The sequence below is a fragment of the Lampris incognitus genome, chromosome 3 (assembly GCF_029633865.1).
Source record: "Lampris incognitus isolate fLamInc1 chromosome 3, fLamInc1.hap2, whole genome shotgun sequence".
In the NCBI taxonomy this organism is placed as follows: Eukaryota; Metazoa; Chordata; class Actinopteri; order Lampriformes; family Lampridae; genus Lampris; species Lampris incognitus.
This window is the reverse complement of record NC_079213.1, coordinates 28,336,504-28,354,290: the sequence shown is the minus strand read 5'-3', so window position 1 is coordinate 28,354,290 and position 17,787 is coordinate 28,336,504. Positions and strand designations below refer to the sequence as shown.

General features: G+C 46.8%; 1 protein-coding gene across 2 annotated transcripts in view; it reads right to left on the bottom strand.

Moving 5' to 3' along the window:
* The window catches only part of ppfia2 (PTPRF interacting protein alpha 2), a 264,671-nt gene that overhangs the window by 33,172 nt on the left and 213,712 nt on the right, over positions 1–17,787 (bottom strand). For both annotated transcript variants that reach the window (XM_056278056.1, XM_056278057.1), the window contains exons 5-7: positions 7,573–7,683; positions 2,534–2,755; positions 368–514 (exon numbers count right to left, since the gene is read on the bottom strand). In XM_056278056.1, coding sequence (XP_056134031.1) covers positions 368–514; positions 2,534–2,755; positions 7,573–7,683 — 480 coding nt within the window. The remainder of the gene's footprint in view (positions 1–367; positions 515–2,533; positions 2,756–7,572; positions 7,684–17,787) is intronic.

The window sequence follows — 17,787 nt, the reverse complement described above, 5'->3', positions numbered from 1 at the left end:
ACTGGTTCTGACCCTGTCTGATGCAATGTCAACATGGCTTCTCATTGCTATATCGTTCGTAACTATCTTATGTAGTGTTTTACATAGCTAGCAGGGAGCATAGCTCATTTAACTCCGCTGCGGGCTATGTGGAGTTTTACACGATGGGCAGTATGTTTCAGTGGATGTGTAACAGCAAAACGGGCCCAGGGACCAGAACTCAACTTCTAATGGAGAAATGGTTCAATGAAAGCTAAAAAAAAACGGTGAGGGAGTTTATTAAAGCAGATGGAATCGCTGGCAAGGACACAGAAACTAACACTGAGGTATTATTATTTTCCAGTGACGGCACCGTGTTGGTCCGAGAAACTCGGCTGACGTGACAGACCTGTCTGAGGAAAGCCTCTTTATTGGCGAGCTCGTTCTCCAGTTTGTCGCTGATGTCATGCAGAGAGGTGGACTCACGCTGGGCGCTGAGGTAGCGCTTCTCAAGCGTGACGATCCGCTCCTCCATGTCCTCCTTCTGACACATGGCCTGGATGGAGACACACAGAGTGGGAGCAACACAGGTTAGAGAATGACAAACTGAGCTGACCTAGTGGGCACAGCAGGCTTCTTATTTCTGACGTCTTCTTACGGTGGCAGTGTGGAAACATCTCTGCCACTGAAACACATGAAACACGTGAAACACATGCAACATGTGAAACGCATGCAACACTGAAACACATGCAACACGTGAAACACTGAAACACATGCAACACGTGAAACATGAAACACATGCAACACTGAAACACATGCAACACATTCAACACTGAAACACGTGAAACACGTGAAACATGTGAAACACATGAAACACAAACACGAAACACGTGCAACATGTGCAACATATGAAACACGTGTAACACATGAAACATACAACACATGCAACACGTGAAACACATGCACCACATGAAACAAACACGTGAAACATGCAACACGTGAAACACATGCAAAACATGAAACACTGAAACACAAACATGTGAAACACGCAACACGTGAAACACATGCAACACAAACACATGCAACACTGAAACACACGAAATACGTGAAACACATGCAACACATGAAACACTGAAACACATGAAACACAAGCACTCCGAAGGGACCAAAATTGGGTTTTAAGTGCAGGTAGCGAGCCGTTCAGATGGAGGGAGAGAGAGAGAGAGAGAGAGAGAGAGAGAGAGAGAGAGAGAGAGAGAGAGAGAGAGAGAGAGTGTGTGTGAGAAAGAGAGAACGAGAGAGTGTGTGTGTATGTGTGAGAGAGTGAGTGAGTGTGTGAGAGAGTTTGTGTGTGTGAGAGAGCCAGAGTGAGAAAGAGAGTGAGTGTGTGTGTGTGTGAGAGTGAGTGAGAGTGTGTGTGAAAAAGACTGAATGTGAGAGAGAGTGAGTGTGTGTGTGAGAGAGAGAGAGAGAGAGAGAGAGAGAGAGAGAGAGCGCGAGGGTGTGTGTGTGAGTGAGAGAGAGTGTGTGTGAGACAGTGAGTGTGTGTTTTGAGAGAGCGAGAGAGAGAGAGAGAGAGAGAGAGAGAGAGTGTCATGACCCACATGTAGTGTATGTGGGATGAATGCAGGTACACTGTAGTGACATGGTGGCTACAGCTTAATCAGAGGGGGAGCTGGGATCCTATATCCTGTACTTACACTCTGATACGGCTTCCCCCTCCCGACTACAACATTAACTCAGAAGCTCCGCGAGTTCATTTCCTGAATGTAACCCCCCCCCCCTACCTCCCTACATCCCAGCACGTACACACACAGATTACAAACGTGCACACATATACATGCATACATGTAGACTACCCAAGACTGGCTACCAGGGCTGATCTGTGAGGAGCAGAGAGAGTGCTCAGAGGAGGTGGCGGTGCACGGTAACAACACGGGGTCGTGTGTGATGAGGCCAGCGTGCTCATTTAACAGGGCGCTGCCCACGTCGTTAGCAACCGAGAGCAACCTCAGCCAGCGGCTGCAGGCACCGACTCGACATTCACATTCAGCCCAACGTGTCCAACACCCGTCTCGCAGACGTGTCCAGCACACATCAAACAGGCCTGGCGCAGACCCCGTTCCTCTGGAGAGGGGTCTTTCTAGCACTGGTGATTTGCTACTGTGTGTGTCTGCGTTCACCTTCATCCTCGGAGGTTTGGACCACTCTCCAGCTTTTGAGACAGGGCTGGTTTATGTTCCGTGTCTGTACGCGTCCTTGAGAAGTGGCTGCATTACCATGTAGAGTCCCCAGTTTGTGTTTGTGTGTGCGTGTGTGTGCGCGTCGAGAGAGAGAGGGTCTTTGAGAGTGTATGCTAATGCAAGCTTGTTAGCAGAAATGCTTCCCTTCTTTGATGTCGCCTCCTTTATTTCCTTGCATATTTGTGTGCCTGTGATTAACTGTGTTTGTGCGCAAGTGTGTATGATCCACTCTGCTGAGTGTGTGCACACACTTGTTTGTGTGTATATAATTGTATGAGTGTGTCTTAATAGGATTGTGTGTGTATGTGTGCGTGTGTGGGTTGTGCGGTCACCTCTTTGATGTCCCGCTGGTACTTGCTGTTCATCTCCTCAGACTTGATGAGGTCCTTGCGGGCAGTCTCCAGCTCCTGCTCCACCTCGGACACGCGGCAGGACAGCGAGGACATGCGCTCCTTCATTTGCGCGAGTTCGTAATTCTGCTTCTCCAGCAGGTCCTGGAGTTCCACCACCTGGCTGGCTTCATGGGCCGACTCCAGAGAGCCGTTGGACAGACGCTGGAGGGAAGATGGAGGGGTGTTATTACGTTTAAAGCTTCAGTCCCGGGGCTTTACAAGCAAACTTTCTATTCCTGGTGTATTCTGAGACAATAGCTAATTAGCAAATATGCAAATCATGATGACTTTTGTAAGCTGCTCATTTCAATGTTTACTCACAGAAGGTTGAATCAGCTCATCTGGACACAATGTTTACTGACAGACATGTTTCATCACTCAACCACGTAACCTCTTCAGTACTGAGCATGCATCAAGACACTTCAGTGTTTACCGTTTCTACCAAGAAAAACGAGCCGCCGTGTGACATTTCATGGCTTCAACGTCGCATCACTGCAGTTACCACAGTGTCTATAGTTAAAGTAGGTTAGTAAGCTTAGCAAAGATGACAACCTTCTGGATTATAACGCAAATGAATAAAAAAAGCCACAGGGTGTGTTGTCCCCGGCGGCTACGCGAGACATGTTCTCTTGTCGGTGTTGAATCCTGACTTTGCATCTAACCTTACATGTGTTAAGTGCAAAATGACGTGCTGAACTTGTTGCATTGTTATATATTCTGCTTTACCGGGTAAGCAGAGATGGACACAGAGGAGACAAACGGAGGCCAGAATAACTGTCTGACTCCCACCACACAGTTTTTCATTTCGACTAGCACACAAAGACAAGGAAATGTTACCTGGTAACTGATAAGTAAACATTCAAAATATTGCGCCGCACCATAACGGACGCAACGGATTGAATTCCGAGATGCGCCGCGCAGGAGCTGCATTATAGAGACTGAACTGATGAAGAGGATGAAAACTGATTTGCTGACATCCTGTTTAAGTCTGTGGCTTTCTGGTGAGCGTTAAAGGGGGCTTTGAGGAATCGGCCATGCCGCGACCTCAGGTGATGTTTCTTCTTTGTGGGAGTCAGCCACATTAGCACTCTAGTAAATTCAAGTTGGGGAGAAGCTTGAGGTCCGGCCTCCTCTCCCGGTTTAATTATCATTGGAGACAAAGACTAGAAGACAGGCGAAAAGAGACTCACTCCAGACGGCGCTGAAGAGATTGCTTTGACTCTTGCATCAGAAATATGATGAGGTTTCCCCGAGTACTAAATACTACACACCTCCAAAGGTCTCTGCATGGGTAGATTCATTACAGTGAGCGAGAGAGAGAGAGAGAGAGAGAGAGAGCGAGAGAGAGAGAGGGAGGGAGAGAGAGAAAGAGCATAAATTTTAAGGGAGAAAGAGGCAGAGAGGAGGAAATGGTGGGGGAGAAAGAACAAGAGTGAGGAAGTATGATGACAGAAAGAGAGAAAGAGGAAAGTGCACCAAGGTAACAAATTCATGAGATTTTGCAGTGTGGAGGAAGAGGAGGAGGAGGTACCGTAGCTGGGAAATAACAGCATGTAGCAATGATAGTGAGGACCAAGACAGTGAAAAACATCCATTTCATCCATCATCCAAACCTTTTATCCTGCACGGGGATGGGGGGCATGCTGGAGCCTATCCCAGCAGTCACTGGGCGGCAGGTGGGGAGACACCCTGTACAGGCTGCCAGTCCATCACAGGGCCGACACACACACACACACACACACACACAAACATTCACACCTAGGGAGAATTTAGTACGGCCGATTCACCTGACCTACATGTCTTTGGACTGTGGGAGGAAACCGGAGCCCCCGGAGGAAACCCACGCAGACACGGGAGAACATGCAAACTCCACACAGAGGACGACCCCAAGGTTGGACTACCCCGGGGCTCGAAACCAGGACCTTCTTGCTGTGAGGTGACCACGCTAACCACTGTGCCACCATACCGCCGGAGAAAAATAGATTACATTTTTTTGGTGTTGTCTCTGTCGGTCTGTTCTATGAGAACAAATCTAATCGAGACCCTCTGCCTGCTGTCTGTGATCCATAACAAGAACAAGACCCCCTACGTGCATCCCAACACTGATTTATACTGCTTTTCCCCCCTCTGCCACTTGCATCATCATGGACTCCCTCTGAAGGATTTCATTATTTCCCATGACTCTGGTTCAAAAATACTTAAACTTTCCCAGAGATAACAAACCATACAGCCGCCTGGAAACATGGAAGAATGCAAACGTGTTTGTCCATTTGACAGGGAAAACATTTCAGGGTCACGAGAATTTACATGGCCACTGTGTTGCAGCTGAACTGATGGCTTTCTTTAGCGGTGACAGACACAAATTTTGACTTGCTAGTGCATTCACGTATATACAGATCACTTTATTACATTAAGAATACTTACATGTATCTTATATGGCATGCACTATGGTGTCCAGTCTATTTATTTTCGAAACCCTTCACCGCTTAAGTAAAATCGAGGCAACATGTAACTGATCCGATGTTGTTCAATGATAACGTGATGACACCTAGAATCTTTTAAAAGAGCTGTTCAATAAGCTATAAGGTGGGTATATATTTGTTCAGTAAGCTATAAGGTAGGTATATATTTGTTCAATAAGCTTTAAGGTGGGTATATATTTGTTCAGTAAGCTATAAGGTAGGTATATATTTGTTCAATAAGCTATAAGGTAGATATATATTTGTTCAATAAGCTATAAGGTGGATATATATTTGTTCAGTAAGCTATAAGGTAGGTATATATTTGTTCAATAAACTATAAGGTGGATATATATTTGTTCAGTAAGCTATAAGGTAGGTATATATGTGCAACATGTACAATGCTGTCCAGAGATGTCGATTAATATGTGAAATGTAGAAAAAAAGCCAAGCCCCATCTATTAGACCGCATGTCAGGTAGATGCAGAGTCGTGCTCCAGGGTTGAGGAAGTCACCTCATGTATTACTCAGGTTAATGTGTGCTTCAGAAGCTTCTGTCTCTTTCACCCGCTCCCGTATGTCAACCCTTCTTCCTATTTACTACCTGCTCCTCAGTGGTCACATAACTGACTGACAACCACTGGGTGTGTGTGTGTGTGTGTGTGTGTGTGTGTGTGTGTGTGTGTGTGTGTGTGTGTCCACGTGTGCACCTTTTAAAGGGCTGCTGTCAACACTATGCTGTCACCTCTTTCCACACAGTGACACAACCTGCACTAAACACACACACACACACAAACAAACATAGACACACACACATGCTCACAATCATGGTTGTGCGTAAATATATATACATTTACCCAGATGCCTATGTTCACACTCACATGCACGTGTCCACAAAGCACACATTTGTGCAGACCCCCTTCATCTTCCAAAACACACAGGCTGCACGGGAGCTGTCACCTCATCCACCAATCCGTTTACACACCGCCCTCAAGATCTCTTTACTCTCCACAACCCTCCTCCAACCATCCCCCCTCGTCCCGAGTAATAGCATTTCCATTGATCTGCGTGTCTCAGGTAGTCCGTGTGAGGTTTAGACGTGGCCGTCTGCATGTAAATCAGGGATATCGGGGGTCTGCTGTGGCCTTTGATGCCCACGGCCCAGCTCGGTTTTGTCTCGTCTGCCCGAGCTTGAATATGTGGATTGCAGTAACTCCTCTCAGCATAAATGAATAATGAGATGGAAATTTGTATTCAGCTAGGCAGATACTTGGAGTGCTCCTGCATAATAGAAATGGTCCTGTGGTCACGGAAAAATAGATTCACTGGACCACAGGTGGCTTTTACCATTTCCTGTATAGCAAAACCGGAGACACAACGCTGGCAATAAGAACATCTACCAAAAAAACCTAAAAGTTCACTTGCTCCTGCTGTAGTAAAACACCATGTGAGGGCTCATGGGATACTTAGACCCTGGATTCATCTTCTTTCAGCTTGTTGCCTGTTATTCAGGGGTCACCACAGTGGATTTTACAGTTTCCATCGGTACCCTGTGAGGGCACAGCACCAATGGCGGCCATTGTTAACCCAGGCCTTGACCGATCCGGTATGGTCATGTCAATCCGCGTTAATGATTTGGCTAAATTTTTTGTCGGAGGCCCTTCCTGACACAACCACTAACCCTATGGACGGGGGTACAGGTAGAGTGCCTGATGCCCTCTCAGTATTCATGGACTCGCAACCATGCCTGTCGCCAAACTTAGACCCTGGATTGGAAGTACATAATCACTTGACCTGAACTCCTTTGGTAGTACTTAAAACTTTAATTACACATAAAGGTCAAACAACAAGCACAAGAAATAGTAAGTATAGTAAGTATTCATGCACTGAGTAGCAGCCACCCTCACAATACAGCCCAATATGCAACATGTGGATGAGAAAAACATATACGTATATATATACCCCCCCCCCCAACCCCTTTTTCTCCCAATTGTATCTGGCCAATTACTCCATTCTTCCGAGTTGTCCCGGTTGCTGCTCCACCCGCTCTGCCGATCCGGGGAGGGCTGCAGACTACCACATGCCTCCTCCGATACATGTGGAGTCAATCAATCAATCAATCAAGTGGCTTTTTTTTTTTTAGTCGCCAGCCGCTTCTTTTCACCTGACAGTGGGGAATTTCACCAGGGGGACATAGCACATGTGATTATCACGCTATTCCTCCCAGTTCCCCCTCCCCTCTGAACAGGTGCCCGACCGACCAGAGGAGGCGCTATTGCAGCGACCAGGACACATACCCACATCTGGTTTCCCACCCGCAGACACAGCCAATTGTGTCTGTAGGGACGCCCGACCAAGCCAGAGGTAAGAGGGGCATTCAAACTGGCGAGCCCCGTGTTGGTAGGTAACAGAATAGACTGCTACGCTACCCGGACGGCGATAACATTTATATATGCTAACAACAGAGCAATTATATGGATAGGTACATTTTTTCCATAAGTTCCTCTTTTGGATGCTCACCTTGCCGTGGACTTTTTGCTGAGCCTCACTACCCTCCAGTATGTCTTCTCCGCCGTCTCCTGACGCCACTTTCCTCTGGATGTGGGCATTCTGCTCCCGTAAGGCCACAATCTGCAGGGCAGCAGAAGGCAAACGGGTCAGCACTCAAAAAACACTGCATCACAAGATCATACTGCCCATGCACGGAGGAACACTCAGACACACACACACACACACACACACACACACAGGCACAACCATGACGTTATTGTACAAGCACTGGTGGAATGATCAAGTCATGTATGCCATGAGATACCACCTTCTTTACAGCCTGTGTAGGAATTTTTGAGAAACGGCGTTAGTTGACATTAAGTAAGATACACGAGCACCGACACAATCACTGTCATTATCGTGTTCAGGAGACCTCCTCTCTCGTTTTATCATCTGGAGCATCTGTTGAGCCGTCATAATGCTGCTGATGGCATGACCCAACGACAACCATAATTAGGGTCTTCCTTGACAGCGCTGTGTGATTATGGCTCTCCGTGTGTTGGGGGAACAGACAGACAGGTAGAAACAGTTGTAATCATCCTAAATTGCTAGCTAACCTGTCCATGGACAGCGAAGACAGTGCTGTGTCTGTCTTGTTATGCTTGACAAGGTCTCATCAACAGTTTCACACTGCTATCTTAAACAACAGCGGAAGTGCCTCACTCCAGCTGGGACCCTCCAGAAGCTGCATCAGAAGAGTTTTCCGGAAGCCGACACGTGAAGGGGGATGACAGTTATTTGCAGCAACCGTCCATTAAAAAGAAAAATGACACAGCTGTCATTCCGCCTTGTCATATCAGCAACGGGGGTGGGTTTTGAAAGTGATGTAAAACTAAAGTATCACAGCTGGTGTGTAAAGAGCACTTGTGTTTCGCAATCTTTTCCGACTTCATTCCAGTGCACATAGACATGAGACGTCACAATCAAAAGACTACGACACGTTCCTACCTGTCAATCAGGAGTTTGCAAGGAGTGTCTTGTTCTGACCAGATAGTGCAGAGGAGTCCGCTAAACTCTGCCGGCGCCTGTTTTCTCTTGTTTCTGAAAGCTCAATTTATTCCACCGCAGATGTGGGAATATAATTTCGTGCAGAGCTATTACGATCTCGTCCAGATCCACAAGGATGCCTGCTGTAAGGATGATGCTGACAGAGCTGCTTGTTGTGCCATGTGAATCCTGTGAGGCGTTGGAAATGTTCTTTCAATCCCTATGAGCCAGCATTCACACAAACATCACACCCTTTGTCCTGTCAGAGGCACGGCTGACTTCACTAAACACAGTAATCTATAGGATTCAGCTATCTATAGCACCCAGATATCTATTGAGAGACTAGGTAAAGTGAGTGAGTGAGTGAGTGAGTGAGTGAGTGAGTGAGTGAGTGAGTGAGTGAGTGGGTGAGTGAGTGAGGGTAGGATGGAGCGGTAGATTGACAGGCAGATTGGTGCAGCATCAGCAGTAATGTGGACGTTGTACCGGACCATTGTGGTGAAGAGGGAGCTGAGCCAGAAGGCAAAGCTCTCAATTTACCAGTCAATCTTTGTTCCAACCCTCACCTATGGTCATGAGCTTTGGGTAATGACCCAAAGGGTGAGATCATGGACACAAGCGGCTGAAATAAGTTTCCCCCATAGGGTGTCTGGGCTCAGCCTTAGAGATAGGATGCCGAGCTCGGACATCCGGAGGGAGCTTGGAGTAGAGCTGCTGCTCCTTCGTGTCGAAAGGAGCCAGTTGAGGTGGTTTGGGCATCTGATTAGAATCCCTCCTGTGTGCCTTCCTTTGATGGTTTTCTGGGCACGTCCAACAGGGAAGAGACCTCGGGTGTAGACCCAGACCTCGCCGGAGGGACTACATGTCCAATCTGGCCTGAGAACGCCTTGGGATCCCCCAGGAGGAGCTGGAGGGCGTTGCTGGGGAGAGGGACGTCTGGAGTGCCCTACTTAGCTTGCTGCCACTGCGACCTGACCCCGGAGAAGCGGCTGATGATGAGATTAAGTAAAGTACACCTTGCCTTATTTACAATACTTACAATACACAACACAACATATTAGCATTTAAGGCTTTAACAAAGCAGGCTGAAACCATGCTGGGAAAGGAGTTTATTATCTGCAGTGTAAGTCATACACGACACCACCTCTATGGTTATTGAACTGGTCTCATTGTTAGCTACAATACATTGTGACGCTTGCAGCTCTATCGCTGTATATACTTTCACCCTGGCGAGAGAGACAGAGAGAGGAAATTGCATTTTTTTTCTCAAGCTACAGACACTCACAATTAAGAAAAGCAACAAGAAAGCAGCATGTCCAATCTTCCTCTCTCCAGCGACACGACGATTAGAGAACAACCGATAAGGTCCTTGTTGACACAAACGGCAAGACTGGTGAAATTACATTTTGCTAAGCTCTGAAATGTCCTTGTCCATTTTACAATCATGGTTGGACGTCTTTATGCATGCTCAATAATGCAGGTAAGAAAATCACAGAAGTTGAATCAGTTCATCTGGACACAACGTTTATTGAGAGAAACGTTTCATCGCTCATCTAAGTGACCTCTTCAGTCTCAGCTGACTGCAGGTATCCCCACCCTTATAAACAATACAGCTGCATAACGACCCAAACCAACGACCGGTTTCATATGCAAATATGGGCGTGACCATTAACTAGAGTTACGATGGTCATGTGTACTATTCACAGAGGACTGGGGAATAGTTGCAATCACAGCATTGTAAGATGGTGACAGATGTACTTTTAGCCCCCTCCCCCCGGTTCAGGGATGGTCGCTTACTCTTCACATAGATGGCCTTTTTGACTCCCCATTCAAACCAGCATTCCTCTCCATCAAGGATGTGCACATCCTCATCCTTGAAGGAGTGGCCACTGGCCTGTAGATGGGTGTAGACTGTAGATGGGTGTAGACTGTGGAGTCCTGGCCTGACGTGTTAGCTCTCCTGTGTTGTGCCATCCTTTTGGCCAGCATCTGTTTGGTTTCCCCGATGTACAAGTCACGGCAATCCTCCTGGCACTTAACAGCGTACACTATAGTGTTCCGTTTGTGCTAGGGGACCCGATCCTTGGGGTGGACCAATTTCTGGTGCAGCCATCATGTTTTGGGGTTTGAAACCAGCCGAAACACGATGTTTGGAAAATACGTGTCTCAACTGTTCCGACACTCCTGCCACATATGGACTCACCACTGGTTTACACTTAGACAGCTGTTGTCCTTCCCCTCTCTTCGATCGGTGCAGTTTGGGCGTCTTCCTGGCTTTGACAAATGCCCAGTTAGGACAACTTGAGACTGGGGCACCCTGGTAGCTCACCTGGTAGACCGCGCACCACATAAGGTTGAGTCCTGACCGCAGCGATCTGGGTTCGAATCCGGCCCGGGCCCTTTGAAGGGAAGAGGTCACTCAGATGAGTGATGAAACGTTTCCCCTTAGTAAATGCTGTGTCCAGATGAACTGATTCAGCTTTCTGTGATTACAGTTGGACATGAACCCTCCTCGGTCCTGAGCGTTCACTGACCAGAGGCTCAGCCTGCACACTGCTGCATATCACTGTGGCCATGTTGCCGTCTATGCTTTTTAATAAGGCCAATTATGTCTTATTATGTTTGTGTGGCATGGTGCTGAGGCTGTCTGGAATTTCTCGGGGTCGGGGAGATCAAACGTGAACGGTCCCTGACAGAAAGGCAGAAGCGGATGATAAACGGGGTGCAACAAAACACATATCTGTCTCCCAAATTACAGCAAGGGGAAGTTTTCCAGATCCAAAACGAGTGACTCGCAGGTTTTCTTTTGATGCGGTCAGTCTCGGCTTCATCAAAGGCCAGCGTCTGAGGCAGACGAGGGGAGATAGCGGCAGCACAGCTTCAACAGACAGGATTTCTACCGCACCGCAGAGCCGGCTGGTTATCTTCCTCTGGCATTCCCGTCTGGGTTTGGGGGAACAGTCAGGTGTAGGGCGGAGGAGAGGTACAGGGGAGATTGGAAAAATGGGTAGAGGGGAAGAAGAAAGCAGGGGGAGGGGCCTCCCGGTGCGTAAGAAGAATTGATCTCGTCAAGGTGAGAGCCTGAGGCATCCGAGTCGCTGACGCTACCCACTTATAGTCCATGGGCCAGACGATATTTCGGTACACTCAAGGTGGCAAAACTTACTTATAATTTTTGAAAGGATCCATGTCTGTAGATGATATTTTGGTATGATAACCATTCCTGAGTGGCAGCTGTATCACAGTTATCAGCTCATGAAGTTAACCACCCCCTAAAGTAAATTGCATTTTAGACGCTGGTGCATATTCTGGTTTAGCCTCATGGTCAGGACCTTTTTCAATGTTCTATAATATTGTCTTTGGTATCATTTTAAAGGGGACCTTCTTAGCTTTCATTCAAGCCCTGTTGTGGATATTTCTCACAAGTATAGAGGTCACTTGAGCTCTTCAACCCGTCAATAACACACATCTTTCTGCAATGTTCGCCTAAACTATATACTTTCTTTTAGCCCTGTGGCATCTAGGAATATCAGGGACACAAAACACAAAAACTGGAATACTCACAGGACTGTAAAGATTCAGAAAATGTATAATATACCCATACTATTTCATTGTGTGAGGTGATTGTGAGCCTTAAATGAGAACTAGACCAAAGCCAGTTAGGTCACAAACTGGTCTCTATACATTTGTTTAAATACACAATCAAAATACATGATAAAAAGGAATACCATAGTGAGGTAATGAACTATTTTTTATATCTTAAACAACATTGACATTTACATATACTTAGTCAATGATACATGTAATCCCATATCATTAGTGGGTATATGTAATGGTAATGGGTAGGGTAATGGGTATATGTGAATATGGTTACATTATTGTTATCAAGCTCTGGGTAACCAAGTCCAGAATCAACATCCTGTGCATCAATAGACTACTACCACAGTAATACCATCAGAATCATCACACTGTCATTCATCAAACTGCTCGTTTCTCTCATCATCTGACTCCCCAAGTTCAAAGTCCAGTTCTGGACCATCCTGCTGTTTTTGGTTACTGCAGGTCTGTAACCTGCACATGTCTGTGCATGGAAGTCCATTTGACAGGCACATGCAGCTTGGCATTTTGCATGAATGCACACACTTGCATGTTAGCATTTCCAAGACCACATCTGGTGCAGGTGGGGAGCGCATCCAGTAAATGGCCAGCTTGCCTTCATCGTCTGTCCATCCATACTCAGTAGGGCTTGGCACCACAGGGTTAGCCTGCAGACAGCACTTCCATATTGCTGCCTGATAGTTGGCTCGTTGAACATGCATAAAGAGACAGTCTCTACATGGTGGCAGCTGGCTGGACTCAACCTCTCCCCTTTTGGTGCAGAAGAGCTGGTAACGCAGTTTGTTCACCTCAGCAGTGCTGCTATTAGCAACATACATCCGACAGGTGAACTGCTCAATTTTCTGGAACAGCTCATCACTCACATTCCATGTCTGTCCCAGTTGACTAAAAGTCTCTTGGCAGGAAGTGTGCTTTCTCACTATCTTCAGGGCATTCAGCTTCCCTCGACCAGCGAATGCACTGACAGTGTCGCAGCCTGTGAAGGCATGTAAGCCAATTAGGCTGTCACAGATGCTGTCTCCAAGTGAACTTGCCAGTTTGGTGATGTCAACAAACCGTGTGCGGTTCTGAGTCCCACACTTCTGGTAGATGGGACAGGTGATGTCCTTCTGGAAGCCAAGACAAAGCACCATGACATCAGTGTCCTCAGCTGTGATGATAACTGACTTTGAGCCCGCATTTGCTGCATGCAATGCATGCAGGAGCAGACGGGTGTCAGCTTCTTCATGTGTGGAGTGCAGTTCTGCTGCTTCCTCACACCCATCTTCTGTCAACTTGTAGCAGGTTTCCTCACAGGTCATGTACAACACCTTGCCATGCAGCATAGCTCTGTATCGTGGGAGTTTCCACTCTTCCACCAGAAACCTGATGAGACTGGTCTTGTTGGAGGAACTGCACAGAAATGTTCTCCACTGCTGGACGTGGTGTCCCCCTGCAAGATTCTTGTACTGGAGAGTGATGTCTCCACCCCGGTTCAGTCGTTCAGCATCTTTGATCGAAGTCTGGTGATAGACATCAAAAACAACATCAATCCTCCCACTCTGTGCTCCCTCATGGAGGACCTGGGTCAAGGCTGACTCTGCCACCTGTGCAAAGGTTTTGCTGTTGCCATTCATTTTTTGGACCAGGCTCATCCCATCAATGATGGAAGTAGATGGGATTGGGATGTCTTCTGCAGGAGATACATTCTTTTCAAGCTCTCTGGCAAGTGCAGCCTTGTTTGTTTTTCGTAAGGACCCATCAGCATTTGCCAGTGCCCATGGTAGTGGGCCCAATGGGTAGGCAAGGACATCCTTCAGATTCACCTTCCTGCTTTCAGCCACCAGGATCATGTGACTGAAAAGGTTTCTATCTGCCTTCAGAACCACATCCTGTGCTTTCTTTCCATGAGCTTGTTTTGTGCTGACATTGGAGAATGTTTTCAGACTTTGCTTGGTCATCTTGTCGTGGATTTTCACAGGTGGTGGGTCTGCATCTAACCTTGTTTGCTGGAATGCTTGGTAGGCCTCTTCTCCTTTCTCAAGAGCTCTCAAGAGATCTATGGTCACATCAGGTGGAGCCATGTTGCCAGTGGAGAGGCTAACCAAATCAATCTCATCAGGGGACATAGGATTGAGCCAGTTATTCTCCATAAGGTCCATGAGAGACTGGACATCTGCTTCATCTCTCTTGATCCTTGGACTCTGTAGATCTGGATGAAACCATTTGCACCTGCCTTGACCTGTCAGGTCTCTCAGCTGTCTGAGGTACATGCTTCTATACTCAGCTGTGAGATAATATTTGGTCACAGCTCCTGGCTTCAAGCTGAATCCCTTTGTCCCTCCAGCTGTTTGGGTGTCTTTGTTCACCGTTTCTTCTATAGCTTGGTCAACAGGGATTCGGCCAAAGGGATTGGTGGAGCCCAGTTGGACTGAGAAGCCTCCTTCCATGAATTCTGTGTACACATCTGGGTGTGTGATGGGCAGCTCAGACATCTGGGCGTAGTAGTAGGGGAGGTAGCGTGCATAATTCATCCTGTCATAAGCAAAGCACCATGGGATCATTGCTCGAATGCTAGCCAAGTGTAGCATCCAGTCTCCCTCTCTGGATGCTCGGATGAGCCCCAACAAGATTTCAACCATGTCCAAATAGGACATCCAGAAGTTCGAGAGGCTGCCGTTTCCACCTCTAAGGAACTCACGGTAGACTTCAAATAGATCCATGATGCGTGTACAAGAGCTGTTCTCGAGGACCTCCTTCAAAGCATGTTGTGAGACTTCTTTCCCAAGGCTGTCAATGGTCTTCAGTGTCTCATTCAGGTGAACCATGTCATTCCTGTGAGTTTCTTCCAACCAGGACAGGAAACCATTCAAGGTCAGTCGCATGAGAGCCTCATACAGGAGCTTGTGTAGTCGCACTGCCCTGTTGTACTTGCGGCCATCCATAACACCAGCAATTGAGCCTTCTGCAATCATGCCAGACTCAATGCAGAGGTCTTTGAGTCCAGCATCTTGGAAACGCTTTCCTATTATTGCCAGCAGTGTGCAGATGGTGTGGAATACCCCAAGCCTAACGATGATATCATGGAACTTGTCATGGTGTTTCCATGTGATCTCGACAGCCTTCGCATACAGGGCTTGGTCAAAGACACAGACAATCTTCCTCAGGCCTAAGCACTGCATGATGCTCAGTGACTGGTTAAGCACCTCGTTGACAGTAGACATTTGTGTCGCTGGAGCATTGATGGTAGGCAGATAGCCTATATTGTCGGGGATGACCGTCATCTCTCCTCGAGTCAGGATGTTGAAGCCTGTCCAGCTGCTGACTGACTGTTCTTCTTGTTGTGACATGCGTGCTAGGACCCAAAGAAGGGTTTTCTCTCTGGCAAGCTTAGTATTGGCTGCAGTATCGGCATCTGACTTTTTGCTTTGTGGTGGCCCTACCCGTTGTCCAGCATTGTAAGTTGGTAACATTGGTGGGGGTCTATCAATGCTTCTCTTCTTTGTTTTGGGAACAGTGGGCATGGGTTGGACAGGAAGTGGGTTGACTGGCTTTGCTTGCACAGCAATCCCATTGACTCTGTGAGATGTTCCCTCACCACTGACAGTTTCTTCAAGACGGTCGATATTGTCCCAGGCTAAAGTTGTGAATATGCCAGGATGGATGTTAGCTGGAAGGGCAATGCCACTCCCTGATGATGAGAGTTTCTGGAGACACAGGGCAGTGTTGATCTCTTCCATCTGTGAATAGGATACACTGTGACCAAGTCGGTTGAGGATGTTTATCAACTCTACATTTCCGGTCAACGATTTGACACTGAATGGCAGAACAATGTGCTTGGAAGGCTTGGTATTTCCACATGTCACTGCATATACTATGTCATGGCCAAATGACTGCAGAAGGCACTGCACTCTCTGGGATGCATGATCAGGATCATTTGAGCCTGTGAGTAGAGAGTACAGGAAGATAATGAGCGACTCTGGAATGGTAGGACATTCTGCTTCTGGTTTGACTTCAGGCGGCCAGGTTTGAGGAACATCTTGACTTTTAATGTCTGCTCTCAATTTGATGGCTGCTTTGGCTATAACATCTTGTGCACTGACACTTTTCAGGGTCTGCAGCTCCCTTTTGAGAGACTGATTTTCTTTGGCAAGTTCCCTCATGGACAAGTTATTGGGATAGAGGAGGAATTTTCCTTTCTCATCAGAGAATATCTGCAAGGCTCCAGCAAACTCACTCTCCAGGTTTCGCCTTATGTGCTTCTTGGTTGATTCCTTGACTTGGGCAATGCCTTGGGAGTTCATTGAAGCTACCAGTCTAGAAGAGAGATCAGTCATTGTCATCACTTGAGGATTGCCAAAAAGCTCCATCCTGATGAAGAGGAACAGCTCATTGTATGCCTTATTCACAGCAGCTTCATACTGGGCTGCAGCATCATCATCTTCATTGCTGGCAACCTCTCCTTTGGAAACCTCTTCTTTGGTGTAAAGTCTATAGCATGACCTGTGGTAATGCCCTTCAGCTGCTACAAGGTCTCTACTCACAATGGCAAGGATTCTGCTGTCCCTTTTCTTTGTGGCTGCACTCCTGATCTTTGCATCAGCTCGCAGTGCTCGACACTGCACCAGTACTTCTCTCGTATTCTGTCTCTTGGAATATTTGCTGTTTTTCTGACAAAATATGCACTCTGCATCATAAGTCCTAGATGTACTTGGAGCATGTCGAGCTACTCTCTTAGATTGTTTCTCTTCAGCAGAGACACAACTTTTCTTTTCTTTTGCAAGGAGGCCATCAAGAATTTGCTTCATAGTGAAGATACTGCGACACTTTCTGTGGTAGTAGATTGCTGGAATCTGTCCCTCAGGAATGTCTTTTGCCAGTTTCAAAACTGGTGCATGATTTCGTATCTGAGCTGCCCTGAGCAGAGTTCTCCATGAGTCGACACTTTGTAGTGAAACCAGCTTATCTGTATCATCAGAACAGTGGATAATGCACTCCACCCGTGGGCGCTTTGGTATTGGGTAAAAACTTGCTTGTTCACCAGTGGCCATATTCAGTCAGTTTTCACCTGCCACATACAAACAAATACATGTAACTTAGGTGTATGAACACTACTAAAACAAAGTTTACTTTGCTTCACCAGCGTCATATTACCATTATTTATCTTACATAGCCACAAATAGATACATTACCTAGTTGCTATGCAACAGCTGTATTTTGTCCACATGAGGCCGCTAAAATCAACACAAGATGAAAGTTCCTCGTAGCCACTTTAACTAATCATATTAACATATACATTAAAAGAACATGCTAACATTATGGGAAATTAGCTTACAATCTTCTCCAGAGTGAGACAAGAAGATAGATACCAGTTTCCTCTATATGTGTTTAGTAGAAAGCTATCTGGCTGCACGTTAGCCTAGCTTAGCACAATGAATGGAAGTACACAGTACTGGTTATTCTTGGTTGTTGGCCAACTAAGAACTGTCCCAGAGTTTAAGCTAGGCTAATCAGTACCAGGGGTGTTGAAATGCTACATTTGTAAAAATCTGGGCAAATACACAATCGTGAGAGGCACAGAAACAGGTTTCCTGAAAGAAA